An 18,051-nucleotide genomic window follows, 5' to 3' on the forward strand; every position below is an offset into this window, starting at 1 on the left:
AACATTAACAGCAATAAAGAACAAACTTCAGGAGAACTGTGCTACGTGTTCTAGAAGTCGTGTTAATCAGAAATTCCAAGCAACTTAAAATTTGAAATCGCAAATTGTTTACAAAAATCAACACATCAAAACGTACAACTTTTCAACACTTTATGTAACCATTCCCCAAGATAAATGTAAGTCCAGGCTTTTGACATCATAGACAGCTGCTTTTTCAATAAAAAATGGAACTCGTAAAATTACATAACTTGTCATTGGTCATCTGCGAAATTTATTTTAAAAAGAAAATCTGATTGTACAACACACAAGTACTCCGAAGTGCTTGAGTTTCTGATTAACAATATCTATGTAGTATGTAGGTTTTATTAGATCAAGTCTTTCAACACTCTGTTTGAATTTTCATGGGTACGAAGAGTGCCTCGAAATTAGCAGACCTATTTTTGTATTAATGTGAAGCAGAGTTTATTAAAAAAAATTCTACATGATAAAAGTCTCTTGCTGTGGCCTTCAGTTCGACATTAAGATATATTAACAACGTGTTACCAATCAATAATATTCATTTTCATTCCTACGTTGATTCGACGTATCCCTTTGAACTCGATGTAAAAAAGACACCACAGAGTCTGACACATCTGTTTCGTATTTGGATACTTTACTAGAAAAAGACACTAAGAGCAAACTTACAACACAACGTAATGACAAACGTGATGAATTCAACTTTTTTTATCGTCAACTACCATTATAATGTAGCAATATACCACTAACACTTGCATATGGAGTATATGTCTACCATGTGATACGATACATAAGAGCAAGTCCTACATTTCTATGAACAATTCCTAAAACGAGGCAAGCTATTGAGAAATAAGTTGATGATACAAAGATTTAAACAGTCTCCTTTAAAGTCAACATTTCGCTAATTCTATGGTCGATACAATGACCTTGTCAGCAAGTACAATCTATCGTTGAATCGAATGTTGTCTGACGTTTTTCATACGAATTGTATGGTCATTATTTTACACAATAAATTCTACGGGAATATTTCTGTGTGTCTAATCATGACAAGCACACGGCGCGGATGACCGGTCGACAGGGGATGCTTGCTCCTCCGTGGAACCTGATCGCATCTCTGATGTGTTTAGAGGTCCATGTTTGCTCTGATCACAATTTGTATTGTTCCAATGGATTATTAAGCATGATTACTGTACGTTATCTTTATATTCATTGAAGATGCCTACGCCTCGGGCTGCATAGATCCCTGTCTCTTTAAATTATGATTACTATATGAATGTTGAAGACTCTTTAGCCCCCAGTCTTTATAAAATTGTATTTATTGTATGAATGTTGTAGGTGCCAAAGCTTTAGGCTTTATAGATCCCAGTCTCTATAAGAGTGTTATTACTGTATAATGTCGTAGATGCCTACTCTTTAGGCTCTATTAATACAAGTATAAGACTGTGATTACTGTATGAATGTTGTAGGTGCCTATGCTTTGGGCTCTATAGATCCCAGTCTCTATAAGATTGTGGACGAGGATGATGATTATGAAATCCCTATGGATCATATCGGGAGAGTGTGGTTTGCTGTGGAGTATGAAAGGGAAACAGAAAAACTACTGGTGACACTAATGAAGGCAAAGAACCTCCCAACCCGTCAATATGGCAACAACAGCAGCTGTGACCCATTCATCAGGTTAGACCAGTAGTATATCGTATGCCATTGATATACCCCCCGCAAACGAAGTTTAGGGGGGTATATTGGAATCAGCATGTCCGTCTGTCTGTCCATCTGTCTGTAGACGAGATTTTGTCTGGACCATTTCTTGGAAACTGTTGCAAGGATTTGTCTGAAAATTTGTACACTTATTATTCGCCATATGAAGGTGTGCACCTGGTATTTTCATCATGATTGGATAATTTTTTGGCATTTTACAGGTGTTTTTTTTTATTTTTATTATGTGGTTTTGTCCGGATCTGTTCCCAGAGACTATTGCATAGATTTGTATGAAAATTTGTACACTCATTATTTACCATATGAAGATGTGCACCTGGTATTTTCAACATTTTTGATAATTTTTCTGCATTTTACAGGTGTTTTTTTTTCATTTTTATTGACTTAGTCATTTCGGGTTCATGTCTAAGGTTTGAGACATAGAATCTAGAACATCTGTACAAAAATGTGAACTACAGCTTAAAACTACTCATTAGAACTAAAAAAAATCACAAAATATTAAAAACAGCTTTTACATTACACAGCAGATAGTGTAAATCTATTTGTCCCTTTGGAGTAATGAGTGGACATGCATCCAGTAAAAGATTAATTAATGAGTTCAGTGTGGGAAGCTGTTAGGGCATCTCTGATCAAGCAGGTCTTATCTATATCTCCTGGGAATGAATTGGGCAGAAAGAAATAAAGATCTCTGTTGTCTAAGCCTCTTAATTGTAATTTATGTCTGTCAAAATACATAGTAACTGAAACCAGCCTTTTATTTTTAAAATGAGTATGATATAAAGGTATTAAGATCAATTTGACTTTGTATAATTAATTATGATATTTTTTTTCAACAATCAATTTGCAGAGTGTCATGTCTCCCAAAGATGACAGATAGTTGCAAACTATTTTTTCAATGTAATAAAAAACACTGTAATTATTAGTATTGATGTTTTATTAGGCTGCACATTAGTTTCATTCCTTAAAAAAATATAACGAGTAATTAAATTTTCACTCTAAATGTTTAAGCAAATTGTGAAGACCTCTCACATCTAGAAAACATTAGTGATTTGGTACCTTCTCTGAAAAACCCAGCGGGGGGTATTTGTCCCTTTTGGACAGTTCTAGTTTAATAATAGTTTATTTCATTATAATAACTAAAAGCTATGAGTTAATGTTTAACATTGCAGTATTCTTTGGTGAAAAAAATTGGATTTTTTTGTGAAACATTAGATTTTTTCGTTACCCGATCATGACAAGGAACACAGGCGGGTGTGAACTGTTCACAAGGGATGCTTACTCCTCTATGTCACCTGATCCCACCTCTGATGTTTTTAGAGGTCCGTGGCTCTGTTCACAACTTGTATTGTTTCAATTGACTTTTGAGCTTGATTACTTTTCGTTATCTTCAAATTTCATTTTTCAGCCAAGTTTTTTGAGTTGATACCTTGTTGATGAAAATACACTAATCTTCTAAAATTATCATAAGCTACATCTCTTACTGGGAGACACAACTAAACATTCTGTCATATTAACTGTAGTGTTTATATACAGTTATACCGATCAAAGTAGTCCAAAGATTGTACTGGTTCTCTGCCCAGATATTTCAGAGTCTTGTGAAGAAGATATTGATACCGTGCTTCGCGTCATGAATGATTTTTTTGGGACGAAACAGATGTTCCTTCTCCATTTACAAAAGTACAGGAAACAAACGATAAAGCATATTTGAAAAAATGTCAAACATATTAAATACTTTGTCTCTACTCATATTTAAATAATTAGAGCATTAGATACGCTTGTTTACTTAGGAAATGTTGGAATAGTCATCAAATCTTCACTAGAAACCGGCTTGTTAGGAATTATGATACTTGGCTCCCTTTCATACTTCTGATTAAGTCAAAACTTATCTTTGAGAAAAATTAAATAATGAATGATTTTTAAATACAATTACTGGATAATTAAAATATTGAGCAAAAAAGATTTCAGGAAGCACTGTTGTTTAATCTCACAGAGAAGTAGACACAATAGAAAATCAAAGTCAATTTGGAGAATCTTAATAATTCTGAATGTCGTATTCCGAAGAGACATAAACCATGATAAAGCTGCATCTTTCATGTGTGACATTTAGTGGTTACAGAATCCTCGTAGACGTCGGGGTTTATTTGCCGTCTCCTTTTATTCCGTTGTAAATCTAGTCACACATCCACAGTATCGACTTATAAAGACTGATTTATATGAAGGTACGGATTTTTGCTACAGTCTCGGGTTCTTTACCAAAAAAAATTCCTACACTTTTATAATATGAAACCATCTGTTCCACAATATGTTACAAAGTGTTGTTCATCTGAATATTTTATCTTTTATCATTTACACTACTGCGCCGGGGTGACTTTTATAATATTACTTTAAAAAAGATTTATTTTAGGTTTCTTTGTTACACGATATGTGTTTTTGAACTCATTTCACTTGTCTCAGAGTTGAAACAGGTGGCCCAGTTTGCTCTGCCAAATTAAACATAAAAATTATTTGTTTGTGCTATGATCCCACACAAACTTTACCATCCTTTATCATTATAAGTAATTTTTTACGACTTCTTACTATACTGGAATCCACCTGTTATCCTTTTTAGCTCTACTGGTCAGAGACCAGAAGAGCTTACGCGATAGTAAGGTGTTCGTCGTCCGTCCGTCCGTCTGTCCGTCTGTCTGTCCGTCCGTCTGTAAACAATTTTTCAAAACGCTACTCCTCCTACAGTTTTGGTCTGATTTCAATATAACTTGGCACATAAGTAGACTACACTGAGATACATAATTTTGTGAATCGGTTTTTGATTTCAATGAACGGTGTTGCCATGATAACTAAAAACAGATATTTCTGGGAAATACTTTCAAAATGCTACTCCTCCTACAGTTTTGGTCTGATATCAATATAACTTAGCAAACAGGTAGACTACACTAAGATACATAATTCTGTGTAGGGGTTTTTGATTTCATTGAATGATGTTGCCATGATTACTAAAAATAGAAATTTCTGTGAAAACTTTCAAAACACTACTTCTCCTACAGTTTTGATCTGATTTCAAATAACTTGGCACACAAGTAGACTATACTAAGCTACATAATTCTGTATATCGGTTTTTGATTTCAATGAACGATGTTGCCATGGTTACTAAAAATAGAAATTTCTGTGAAATGCTTTCCTACAGTTTTGGTCTGATTTCAATATAACTAAGCACACAAGCAGACTATACTAAGATACATAATTCTGTGTATCAGTTTTTGATTTCGATGAACATTGTTACCATGGTTACTAAAAATAGAAATTTCCTTGAAATGCCGTCAAAATGCTATATTCTCCTACAGTTTTGGTCCGATTTTAGTATTACTTAGCACACAAGTAAACTGCACTAAGATACATAATTCTCTGTACCAGTTTTGGATTTCGATGAAGAGTGTTGCCATGGTTACTACAAATAGAAATGTTCTTGAAATACTTTCAAAACGCTACTCCTCCTACACTTTTTGACTGATTTCAGTATAACGTGACATACAAGTAGACTACACTGAGAAACATAATATGTGTTATTGTTTTTTGATTTTGATTAATGATGTTGCCATGGTTACTTAAATCGAAATTTCTGTAAAATTGTTTTAAAAACCTACTCCTCCTACAGTTTTAGTCTGATTGCAATAAATCTTGCCACAAAAAGAGACTAAACCAAGGATCATTTTTCTATTTATTGCTGTTGCAAAGTTTCAAGTCCAAGTGCTACTTTTATCTTCCTTTATAAGTACAACCAGTAGAGCTACAATCTCGTCAGAGACTTCTGGTTTGTCGGGGGAAAGACGTTCAATGACATATCAAATTGTAAACCATAATGTGATACAACGTATATACACACATTTTAATCATCTCGTTACAGATTGTATTTAATGCCTGATGAACGTCGATATTTACAATCTAAATTCAAAAAGAAGACATGTAACCCAAAGTTTGAAGAGAGTTTTGTTTTTCAGGTAATGATACATAATTGTACATTTTGGTCAAAAACATATCATCTGAACATGGAGAATTTTCCTATTTATGATGGACTAAAACAATTGATAGTGTAAGTGCGGCCTAATTTAAGAATTGCTTTAAAAAATCCTGAATACTTTGTATTACCGTATTTTGGGATGGTTGGTATGACTACTAGCTTTCATCTATTGATAGGTATCCTATAGGTCGCTACAGGACCGGATGCTGAAAATGACTGTTTATGACGTAGACCGTCACAAACGTCATAATGTCATAGGTCATGCCCTTTACCCTCTCAAGGACCATGACGCAGAGAGCAATGAACGCCTTGTTATATGGAGGGACCTCGAAAGGGAGGTCACTGAGGTACAAAAGAAAGGAAACAAATAAAAAATGATAATTGGGCTATTTGCTTGTAGAATATTAATACAAGGAAAATAGATATTAGTAATGTCTTTTTGCGAGGCAGATGAAGACCTATAAATTTAAATACAAATTGCTTATCAATGTTGATATTTTATAGACGACAGCTGATAAAGGAGAACTGCTTGTAGCCCTCTGCTACAATAACCACCTGGAACGTCTAACGGTGGGGGTATTAGAAGCACGGGACCTCAAGTACGACAGCCAACCCAGTGGTGAGTAAATAAAGTAGTAATATGTTATAATGCAGAAGTTCTATATCCGGACTAGCCTACACAAGTTTGAACAAAATGGGTTATTTTGATTTCTGGTAAATATTCGCGACATGACAATTATTCCCTGACTTTTGAAATTGGTGGTGAATGAGAGCAAGTTGCAGGCTTGAAAGTCACGAAACTGCAAGTAATCTATAACCCATCAAATACTCGCTAAGGGATATAATCTGATATACAATAAGATCAAAAGAGTTACAAAAACACCGCTGTCGATCGGTGTTACGTAATTCAGGATTAGCATGGGAGGTTGGCCACTGAGTCTGCGTGTTTAGAGAAGTTTCACAAGAGCTTATTGAATTTATGGCTTCCGCTGTTATAGATATTGAATAAGAGATATTCTCAAAACCTACATGATTAACTTCGCAGACTGAAGGGGAAAGTTTTAGGGAATGTAAAGTTATTTTAAATGTAGAGAGATGCACGAATATTCGTGTTAAGGACCGGTCTCTACACGAGGGAATGAGTTGGGGAATCCGAGAATCCTATAAAAACACAAAGACGGATGCACTACATATACTCAAAGTTAGCGACTGATGATGTTCTAAAAACCACATTGATATTGTAGATTGAAAATAATTGTAAGTCGTTTGCATTAACATTAACCTGCATTTTAAGTAAGAGAAATTTCGAAAATAGCTTTTTAAATACATAGTGCACTTAAATTTCAGTGCATGGAAAAGAATCATCCATTTCAGTTTGGTTTACACTTCTATAATAGATGTTACATGATAGGTCATTTCCTTAGTTATCCTTGACAATCAGCCAAATTTATTTCTTTTTTTGTAGATACATATGTTAAAGTCAGTGTTCTAGTCCAAAACAAAGTGGTGAAAACAAAGAAAACGGAAGTACTGAAGAAAACAGAGTCTCCTAATTATAACGAATCTTTCACATTCAAACTTCCCGTTACAAGTCTAGACGCTGCAAGTCTAAGTCTAACCATCATGCAGCATTCCAGTGGACATAAAGGTTAGTTACGTCAATATTTACTTCCGGGTTTTCTAGAGCGTTTTGCATCATTTTATGTTATTATTGTGTCGCCTTCAGAGCTGGCCCCGGGGCCATAAATCTTAGATGATCTCACTTTTGATCTCAGTCTCATTTTTCCTTTAGTAAAAGTGAGACTGAGATCAAAAGTGAGCTCGTCTAAGACTTATGGCCGCGGACCCAGAGCGACACTTTGGGATCACTTTGCCCGGCGTCTGACTGTCTGTCCATCCGTCCGTCTGTCACACCTTATATCTTGAGAACTGTTAAAGGTCAGAATTTGATATTAGGCTGTATGTATTGCTTGGAAGAATGGCTTTTATAAAATACGACCTCGTGACCTTTGAACTTGACCTTTGACCTACTTTTCAAAATACACCAAAGTGCCGATATACACATATTCTTTATCTTTTTCGAGGCAAATTTATGCTATTTGGCAAGTGCACTGTTTGTCATAAGATATGTTAAAATATATCAGCGTTACAGGTCACCTGACCTTGACTTTTAGCATATTTCCACTGAACCGTTGTTTTGTCTTTTGAATTTTAAGAAGTATTGCTTTGTTAACTAACATTTATAATCATGTTTATTAGCTACTGATATTTTATTTCAAATGTATAAATTACTTTAACCACACATACTGAACTTAAATGCATTCTGTTAGCAATCGGAAATCACTCGACCTTTTCCTTCAAACACGTTAAAATTTCGGTTTTTCTCGACTTGGCAGAAAAGTCCGAGTGATGTTTTCGACTTGAAGGAAAACACCATTGGATTTTCCGATCGTTCTAATAGTTATCTTTAACAAAATTAAAACGGCATCAGTATACCGACTTTTCATTGTGAATTTGGGGTATTCTTGAAAACTTGTAATAATAATTTTTTTCGACTGGACAGAAAAGGTTTATATTAACTTTATTTAAAATTTTATGCATGAGAAAAAGAAAATTCTTGCTGTGGCCTTCAACTCGACATTTAAATATATCGACGAAATATTATCAATTCCCATTCATGTGTCGACACGACATATCCCAGTGAGCTTGAAATAAAAGATACCACAGAGTCTGACACATCTGTTTCATATTTGGATATTTATCTAGAAATAGACGTTAAAGGTAATCTAACAACCAAGCTTTATGATAAACGTGATTGACTTTTCAATCATTAACTTCCCCTACTTATGCAGCAATATACCCTCATCACCTGCATATGGGGTTTATATCTCTTAGTTGATTCGATACACAAGAGCATGCTCTACGTATGAACAATTTCTAAAAGGTGGTAAGTTATTGAGAAACAAGTTGATGAAATGAAATATTTGGAGATAACGAACAGTATTCAAGCTCAAAAGTCCATTAAACATTACAAGATAGGTGCAGAGCAAACACGGACCTCCAAAACATCAGAGGTGGGAAACAAGAATATCAACAGTCGCGTTTAAAGTCATCATTTTGTAAGTTCTATGGTTGATACAATGACCTTGTCAGCAAATACAATCTATCATTTAAGTCAAATGCTGACTGACATTCTTCATACTAATTGTTAGGCCATTATTTACCCACTGAATTGTCGACGGATTTTTTCCGTTATTTCCCGATCATGATGAGCACACGGCAGGTGTGGGCAGGGGATACTCACTCCTCCATGGCGTCTGATCCCACCTCTGATGTTTGAAAGGTCCGTGTTTGCTCTGCTCCTGATTTGTATTGTTTGAATGGACTTTTGAGCTTGAACACTGTTCTTTATCTCTGTATATTTCATTTTAACTTTAATTTTTATTGATCGTAACTTTTATGATATTTATCGCTGTCTTACTATCCGTGGATTTCTCTTTGCTTAAACTATAATGATAGTATAATATCTAAATGAAATTGATGACCAACCCTTAGTTTTATTTATGTCTGTGATGCTATAGCAGGATACACATGCGTTCCTTGGAACGCTTTAGTTTTGATCACCTTATGGTTCAAAAATACATGTAAACATTTTTAGATCAACTGAGCAAAGGCCACCGGGAACATTTCGTCTCTGTCTATTGTAAACTTTTGGCATTTCGATTTTTAGGTCACCTGAGTCACTCAGGTGACCTATTGCTATCTGTTTTCGTCCGTCGTCGTGCGTCGTCCGTCGTGTGTTAACATTTGAACATTTTCAGCTTCTCCTCTGAAACCGCTGAATCAATTTCAGCCAATTTTAGCATATGGCATCTATGTGTGAAGGGGAACAAAATTTATGAATATCATGGTCCGTACCCCCCTGGGGCCTGAGGGGTGGGGCTAAAACCACCAAAATTAATGCAATCTTTAAAAATCTTCTTCTTTACTCCTGGACATCAAGCAGTCAAACTGTTGGCATCATTGTAATAAGCATTGAGCCCTCTACCAAAATTGTGAAATTCATGGCCCCAGGGTTAGGGGTTCTGGTGCTAGGGCGGGGCTATATAGATCATATAGTGAAAGTGCATTATTTCTTTGAAAATCTTCTTCTCTACGCCTAGGTATTATTGAAACAAATTAAATACATAGTTATGATAAGCAAGAGTGACTCTACCAAAATTGTGAAATTCATAGCCCCAGGGTCAGGGGTTCTGGTGCCAGGAGGAGGGGGGGGGGGCTACATAGATCATATAGTGAAAGTGCATTATTACTTTGAAAATCTTCTTCTCTACTCCTGGGTATTATTGAAACAAATTGAATACATAGTTATGATAAGCAAGGGTGACTTTACCAAATTTGTGAAATTCATGGCCCCAGGGTCAGGGTTCTGGTGCTAGGGCGGGGCTATATAGATCATATAGTGAAAGTGCATTATTTCTTTGGAAAATTTTTTCTCTACTCCTGGGTATTATTGAAACAAATTGAATACATAGTTATGATAAGCAAGGGTGACTCTACCAAAATTGTGAAATTTATAGCCCCAGGGTCAGGGGCTCTGGTGCTAGGGCGGGGCTATATAGATCATATAGTGAAAGTGCATTATTTCTTTGAAAATCTTCTTCTCTACTCCTGGGTATTATTGAAACAAATTAAATACATAGTTATGATAAGCATGGGTGACTCTTCCAAAATAGGGATTTTCATGACCCCTGGATCAGGGGTTCTGATGTTAGGGCTGGGCTCTATTTATTATGTAGTGAAAATGCATTAATGCTTTAAAAATTTTCTTCTCTGCTCCTGGATATTTTTGAAACAAACAAAGTACATTGTTATGATAAGCAATGATGCCTCTTCCAAAATTTTGAAATTCATGGCCCCATGGACAGGGGTTCTGGTGATAGGGTGGGGCTATATAGATCCTATAGTAAAGGTGAATTTTTTCTTTGAAAATCTTCTTCTCTGCCCCTGGCAACAATGTACTTGAAAGGTTAATAGAATAAGAGAATTATTCAAGAATTTTTATTGTATAATACAAAAAGTATTTTCATAGTTTTGACTTGTAAGTAATAGATAAATAAAAATGGAACAAAAATAACTTGTCTTATTAAATGTTCATCAAAGACCAAGAGAGGCCAATGTAAGAGATTTCAACAAGAAATTAAAATACACTGTAGTCCAGAAGCACTGATGGGTTTTTAATATACTGGATAGTGAAAGTGATAAATGGGGAACAGATTAGAACCTAATTTATAAACTGTCAATGAATACTAGATTAATTATTTTGTTGATCCTGATCACCCTATTTTTCTTGCTTATTTTTGCTTTTGGGCAACAAAGCTTCACCTTTCATTTCATTTTATACTCTATGGATCCTCTAAATTGTTGTATTATACTCAGGTGACCGTTAAGGCCCTTGGGCCTCTTGTTTTTCTCCAGAACCGATGGACTAATTTCCACGAAACTTGCTAGAAAATATCATTGGGTGAAAAGAGTTCAAATTTATTCAAATGAATGCTTATACTTCCTTTCAAGGGCAGGGATCAAAGTTTTACAAAGGGACCTATAAAGAAAAAAAATCTTTTAATATTTTCTTGCCAACAACCACAAGGCCACTATTAGTATAATTGATATGCAAGATTCCAAGGTAATGTTTAAATCATAAATCCTGGTGGTAGGGCAAGCCACAATAAGAAACCTTACACGGGAAATATATGAATATATTTTTGTAAATCTTTTCTATAGTAGCACGTTCACACCGAATCATATAACAATGCAAGCTTTGTCAATATTCAAGTTTTACTTGTAGATACAGACCCTCAAGTTTGGGTGACATTAGATCGAAGCATATTTTACATAATGCATGTAAACTTTTGACAACCTTTCTCCAGAACAGTAAGCCATGTTCGTCAGAGATTTTAAAAATACCTATGTTGTGTTGATTCAAATTACATGTAGGTTAAATCACCACCCTTGGTGATAAACTTGGGCCACAATATGAGGTCAAAACACTTCCATGAGAACAATAAGGATAAAAAATATCAATTAAAAATTATGAAGAATAGCAGGGCTGAGATGACTGGTGATCATCAAGACTCGTTGGCCTCTTGGTAATGTTGTTTCTTCGAACTGTACAAAATCAGTGGATCGTATAGGAGTGACCAGTTTATAATGTTTTAACATCGGATGACAATAATCACTGCCTTGGGATGACTTGGAAGTCATTATTATGATTATTATTTTGGTCTAATTAGACATTTAACCCATTGTCTCAGTTTGATTTAAATGTTAACTTTGCAAGACCTACTGTAATAAATTATACTTGTCTGGCAGCTAGATTATCCGTTTTGTAATTATATTAATTTCTGTAACAAGATAAAAAATTAATATCCTGTGCTGTTTATAACAAAGTTAATGAATGTATTATGACTAAAACGATACATTCATCTAAAGATTGTTTAGGTAACTTGAATCAGATGACCTTTTTCTTTTTTCATCCGTCTTCATGCAAAGTGCGTAAACTTTTGAACATTTTTAGCTTTTGAACCAATTTCATCTATAACTTCTATGAGTAAAAGGAAACAAAAATTGTTGAATCCATGGCCCTGCCTGTCTAGGCCTGAGAGGTGGGGTCAAAACCATCAAATTTCACGCTATCTTTGAAAAATCTTCTTTACTCAAGGACATCCATCAGGGAAACTTTTAGTATGATAATGTTATGCCATCAAACTGTTAGCACTGATTATGATGAACCATGAACCCTTCAGTTTAATTGTGAAAGCCATGACCCTTGATTCCAGACTCCAGTATGGACCTAGGTTGAACATATATTGGAATTTCATCAAATCTTATAAAAATCCTCTCTTTACTTCTTCAAAAACTGAAATCCATGGCCCCTGGGACTATAATTCAGGCCTTATTCAGATTGGGCTTAATTGGATATAAATTGAAAACACGTTTTAAAAAAATTTTTTCTCTACTCATGGGCATTTAGCAGGCAAACTGTCTCTGATTTTAATAAATACTTTGTACTCTATCAAAATTGTGAAATTCGTGCTCCAGCTGGCCCATACGTAGTTCAGGTCCCAGGGAGGTACTACTACGGTCATGTATTTAAAATATGTTACACCTTTAGAAACCTTCTTATTTAATCATTTACATGTATCAGGCAAATTGTTATCAAGATTAAACTATAGCAAACTAATTATGTGATAACAATGAATACTCAACCCTTTACTCAAACTGTTAAAGTCATTTGCCATGAGTCCAGCTTTCCGGCTCCAGGGTATGGCTAAGTTTGTCATGTTTTGAAAATACACGATTGAATATCTTCTATCTTACCCACAGACATCTAATAGTCAAACTGGTCACGTAATGAACACTTATCCCTCTACCAAAATGGTAAGAATTCATGGACCCATGGATGGGGCTATGTTTCTTATAATTTGAAGATACATCTTTGAAAATATTTTTACTCAAGGGCATCTAGGAAGCAAATTGTTTGTCTGATAATAATGAGCAGCTAGCCTTTTCAATAATTGTAAAGTTCATATCATGGATCAGGCTAGGATCTGACTGTCTTACTACTCTGAACTTTTTAGGCGAAAAGTTGCATGATACATGAATATATATATTCTCGCCAATCAGTATTTTTAATTTTTTTTTTTAATGAGGCCAGCTAGGTTTCAGTTCCGGTTTGGGCTAAAGTGGAGAAATTCAAGATATATGTAGATGACCGTCAAGGCCCATCGGCCTCTTGTCCTTATGAAGTAAACACCGATGCCCCTGTAATAACAAAACTGACTCTTTTTTAAATTGCAGATAAAATAATAGGAAGAGTGATTCTGGGATCTTTCATGTTTGCCAGAGGAAAGGAATTGGACCATTGGAACGAAATGGTGGCAAATCAAAGAGACCAAGTTACTCAGTGGCACGCACTGGTGTGATCGTTTGGACTTGTGTGATTGTCTGATTGTGACACATGTTGGTTTAATTGTCTTTCTGTTATACAGACTTGTATGATTGTCTGTCTGTTACATGGACTTGTATGGTTCTCTCATCGTTACATGTATTTGTCTGTCTGTTACACGGACTTGTATGATTGTCTGTCTGTTTTGTACTGTCTGATTGTGTTTGGTGGCACAGGTTTGATTGACTGTACAAGGAGTTTTGATTGTGATTTTGTTTAATTTGTGTGTTTGCTTGATTGTAACAAAGGGATACAGACAGTGGGACTCACCTGATTGTCTCGGTCAGTGTTCAGATTGGTTTGTCCGTCTGTCTGTACCAGCTGCTTCATCATTCTATATGTTGCCTTTGCTTTCAAACTGAGAGTCCACTGATTATACACAAACATGATTGAACAAGTTATTTGATTTTTACGGTGCATGTTTTTTTTCTTAGAGTTCATCACAGTATATAATGTGGAATAATAACATTTGTTCCGTCTTAAGTGGTCGATTCCCTGCACTATGGGTAGGATTCATATTGTAAAATAGACATTTCAGATGCACACAGTTTTGTATTTTTTTTTGTTAACTTGTCTGATGGTCATAGCTCACAAAATAAAGAATTTCAGACTTAAATTTTATGTGTTTTTATTCACGATGACGACAACTTGCACTGGTCAGACATAATGATCTTGAAGCCTTACTTTTAATGCTAAATCCATTAGGGTAAATTCATTATTTAAACTAAATTCAAATAATTCCACATGAAGAAATGATATTAAAGTCTAAATTTAAAATATATTATTGCGCAACACATTCTTATAGCAAAAGTCAAAAGTATAAATCACAAGATCTGAGAGAGGTTGATGACAGTCCTAACATTTAGTCTAAATACAATGTGATATATATATAATATAAATAATGGTAAAAATACGTATTCTTGTTAGGTCGTGTACAAAATAGGCTTTAAGATTTTGATATCGTATATAGAGGAGGCTTTGACATTTTCTTATGGGTAATTACCGTCTTCCTTGGAAGACGGTATACAGAGTTGAAGTATTTTACAGTCTTCGGACTATGCACTTCCTCTCTTTTGTGATTGGTAGAAATTGCATGATGAGAAAATTTTCAATTATTTCATTGGTTGAAATGCTGTTCAAGGCAAGAGAGATAATTTTCTGATGATCTAATTTTCGTACGACTTGACAATTTTTCAAGATTTTCAATCGTAAAAAAATATGACAAAACGAACAGTGGATATTGGCACTAAGTAATTCGATTTCACATGCTAGTTTTTTTTTTTTTTTTTTTTTTTTTTTTTTTTTTATAGAAATTGCCAAAAAACGTTTCTATATTTTCATTGTTAACAGAATTGATCTTTATTGCATGCAAGCTTTAGAGCTTGTATGTATTCTTTTTCCCTTTGTCTAATCTCGGCAACACCTCGGCCGATTCGTACCTCATCACAAAGGTGACGGAATCAGCCGAGGTTTGCCGAATGATCTCAGCAGCCGAAGTTTCCGGAGACAGCCGAGCGTCTGTTAACGTTTCACTTGGTACAGCTTATGTCAGAAAAAACTAATGAAGAAATACAAAACAAAAATTTTTTCAAGAATTATACGACCCGATAGGTTTAGATCAGTTTATTGTTTAAGGCTGTTGCTAAAGACGGTAAGCTTTTTGAAAAAGCTCTACTTGTTTTCATGTTTTGTTATTGGTCATTTGCAAACTTACTTTAATCAAAACCATTCCGATTCTACACATTAGCACTCTGATGTAAATATTCAAAAGATCCAATAATCTGCTATAATTCAATTGGGTAATTATTTTGCCTTTATAAGAGGACCTGTTTCTGTACTTTTATGAAAAGGAATTTATTCAGAAACTTTTTTATGAAAAAGACGTCTCCTGCTACTTCAATTCCACAATTACATTATCAATATATCCCACTGAACTCAATATAAAAAACACCACAGAAACAGTTTCATATGTGGATGTTTCAGAAGAGATGGACATTGATGTCAAACAAACAATTAAATTTATGATAAACCTGATAACCTTAACTTTTAGACTTCTCCATATTTATGTAGCAAACACTAATGTTATCACCTGCATATGGAGTTTCTCTCCCAATTGATTCGATACGCAAGGAAAGATTGTTAAATTAATTGTTATGCCGTTATTGTCAAACTGAATTGTCTACGCATTACTTTGTTTTGACCGATAAGGGACTCACGGTAGGAATTACTTTGTCAACAGGAGCTGCTTTCTCCTCCAAGGCACCTGATCCCACCTCAGATTTTCCCACAGGTCTGTGTTAGTCTGCTCTAAATAAGTATTGCTTCATTGACCTCTGAGCATGAAACTTCGTATTTTTACATTTGATAACAGAAAAATCAAAAGCGATCGTTAATTTCTTGGTTGTACGTGGGATATTTCAGACAATGAGCCTTTTCTCCCTTAGAAAAATCTGCAATAATGTACTCCTTATTTTTTTTTTTTTTTTTTTTTTTTTTTGAGGGGGGGGGGGGGTCTGTAACTCCATAGGATATCAGTAGCAGGAGGTGGGCGAGATTCGGGAGTGATTCATTCCTGTAAAGGAATTGGGTCAAATCATTGATAAGTCACTATTTTAATATCATTTACATGTACCTTAACTGGACTCCGAAAATGTACTTGTGCAAGAAATATTAACAGCAGTGAAGGAGAAACTTCAGGAGTACTGTACAACAATATATTTGAGAAATGGTGTAAATCAGATGTGGATACTTAAAAACTCCAAGGAACTTTTAGAAAACTTGAAATCACAATATTTTACCAAAATCAATAACATCAAAACTTACGACTTTTCAACACTTTATACAACCATTCACCGCGATAAGTTAATGTCCAGGCTTTTTGACATCAATGACAGCTGCCTTTTCAATTAAAATGAAGCTCGAAAATTTGCTAACCTTGACATTGGTCATTTGCATCATTATTTTGTTAAAAAAAACGTCCTGATTGTACACACAAGTACTCTGAAGTTTTTTTTTTTTTTTTTTTAAAAGATGCTTAAGTTTCTAATTGACAATTTCTATGTAGTTTTTGGAGACCAGGCCCCAGGATTGTTAAGCCGTCTTAGACTTAAGTTAAAATTTGTCAACTTTCTTTAATTTTAACAATAGAAACCACGTGGAATTTGAAATGGTGTTAAAGCTCCTTTCCCTTTCATGCTGTTAATTTTAATTTTCAAGAATCAGTTTCTAATAAATATCCATTTTCTGAATAAATGAAATTCTGACTTAAGTCTAAGACTGCTTTATGATCCTGGGAGCAGGTCTTCCAACAATCTGTGGAATTCCCATGGGTTCCCATTGTGCCCGTTATATTATTAGCAAACCTATTATTTTTGTATTCATATGAAGCAGAATTTATTCAAAATTTTATACATGAGAAGAATTAAAAATTTGCTGTGGCCTTCAACTCGACATTTAGATATATCGGCGACGTATTATCAATTAACAATGGTTATTTCTATTCATATGTCGACTCGATATAGCCTAGTGAGCTTGAGATAAAAGATACCACGGAGTCTGACACATCTGTTTCATATTTAGATATTTTACTTGAAAAAAGACGTTAATGGTTATCTAACAACCACGTTTTATGTTAAACGTGATGACTTCAACTTTTCAATCGTCAACTTCCCTTATTATGTAGCATTATACCCTTATCACCTGCATATGGAGTTTATACCTCCCTGTTGATTCGATACGCAAGAGCATGCTCTATGTAGGAACAATTTTTAAACGAGGCAAAGCTTTTGGCAAACAAGTTAATGAAGGATACCCGATCCTCAGCCAGGAAGGATACCTCTTAAATTTATTATTTTATTTTAAAAGTCTGAAAATGAAGCTTGAAATTAAGATCTTTTTGTGCAACAATTTCCATTTTATGCATCTCAATATGATTCAAGATTCTGAAGTCTTAGAAACAGTCTTGTACAAAGTTGATAATTGTACCCCATAAAAGAAAAAAAATGAATTAATTTTTAGAGAAATTGAATTTCTTTTAGTATAGCATTAGATATCAATGCTTATTATCATGATATGAAATAAGACGTGATATGTGATGTCTAGCAATTGTAGCATAAGCTTTTTACGTTATGCATAATATAATTATTGAGGTAAAGAGAAGAACTAAAATCCTGCATAAGCATAAAAAGATGCAATTTTCTCCAAATGCCTGGATACATATATTTTTCTATCCTAAATTATATTTGTTGATCAATTTTCAATTAGAAAATGCATAGCTGGTGTTTTTATTTGCATTTCC

At 34.5% G+C, this 18,051-nt stretch overlaps 1 protein-coding gene across 4 annotated transcripts in view; it reads left to right on the top strand.

Annotated features, from left to right (window-relative positions):
- LOC133175081 (synaptotagmin-15-like) overlaps positions 1 to 14,370 on the top strand; it is a 107,199-nt gene extending 92,829 nt beyond the window's left edge. For all 4 annotated transcript variants that reach the window (XM_061310202.1, XM_061310203.1, XM_061310206.1 and 1 more), the window contains 6 exons: positions 1,482 to 1,692; positions 5,633 to 5,726; positions 5,923 to 6,093; positions 6,251 to 6,365; positions 7,212 to 7,394; positions 13,607 to 14,370. In XM_061310202.1, the coding sequence (XP_061166186.1) occupies positions 1,482 to 1,692; positions 5,633 to 5,726; positions 5,923 to 6,093; positions 6,251 to 6,365; positions 7,212 to 7,394; positions 13,607 to 13,731 (899 nt within the window). In that variant the 3' untranslated portion in view covers positions 13,732 to 14,370. The remainder of the gene's footprint in view (positions 1 to 1,481; positions 1,693 to 5,632; positions 5,727 to 5,922; positions 6,094 to 6,250; positions 6,366 to 7,211; positions 7,395 to 13,606) is intronic.
- The last annotated feature ends 3,681 nt before the right edge of the window (positions 14,371 to 18,051 follow it).

Source organism: Saccostrea echinata, unplaced genomic scaffold (assembly GCF_033153115.1).
Source record: "Saccostrea echinata isolate AGI-Se365-2 ecotype Australia unplaced genomic scaffold, CSIRO_AGI_Sech_v1 ptg000060l, whole genome shotgun sequence".
NCBI classification, from domain to species: domain Eukaryota; kingdom Metazoa; phylum Mollusca; class Bivalvia; order Ostreida; family Ostreidae; genus Saccostrea; species Saccostrea echinata.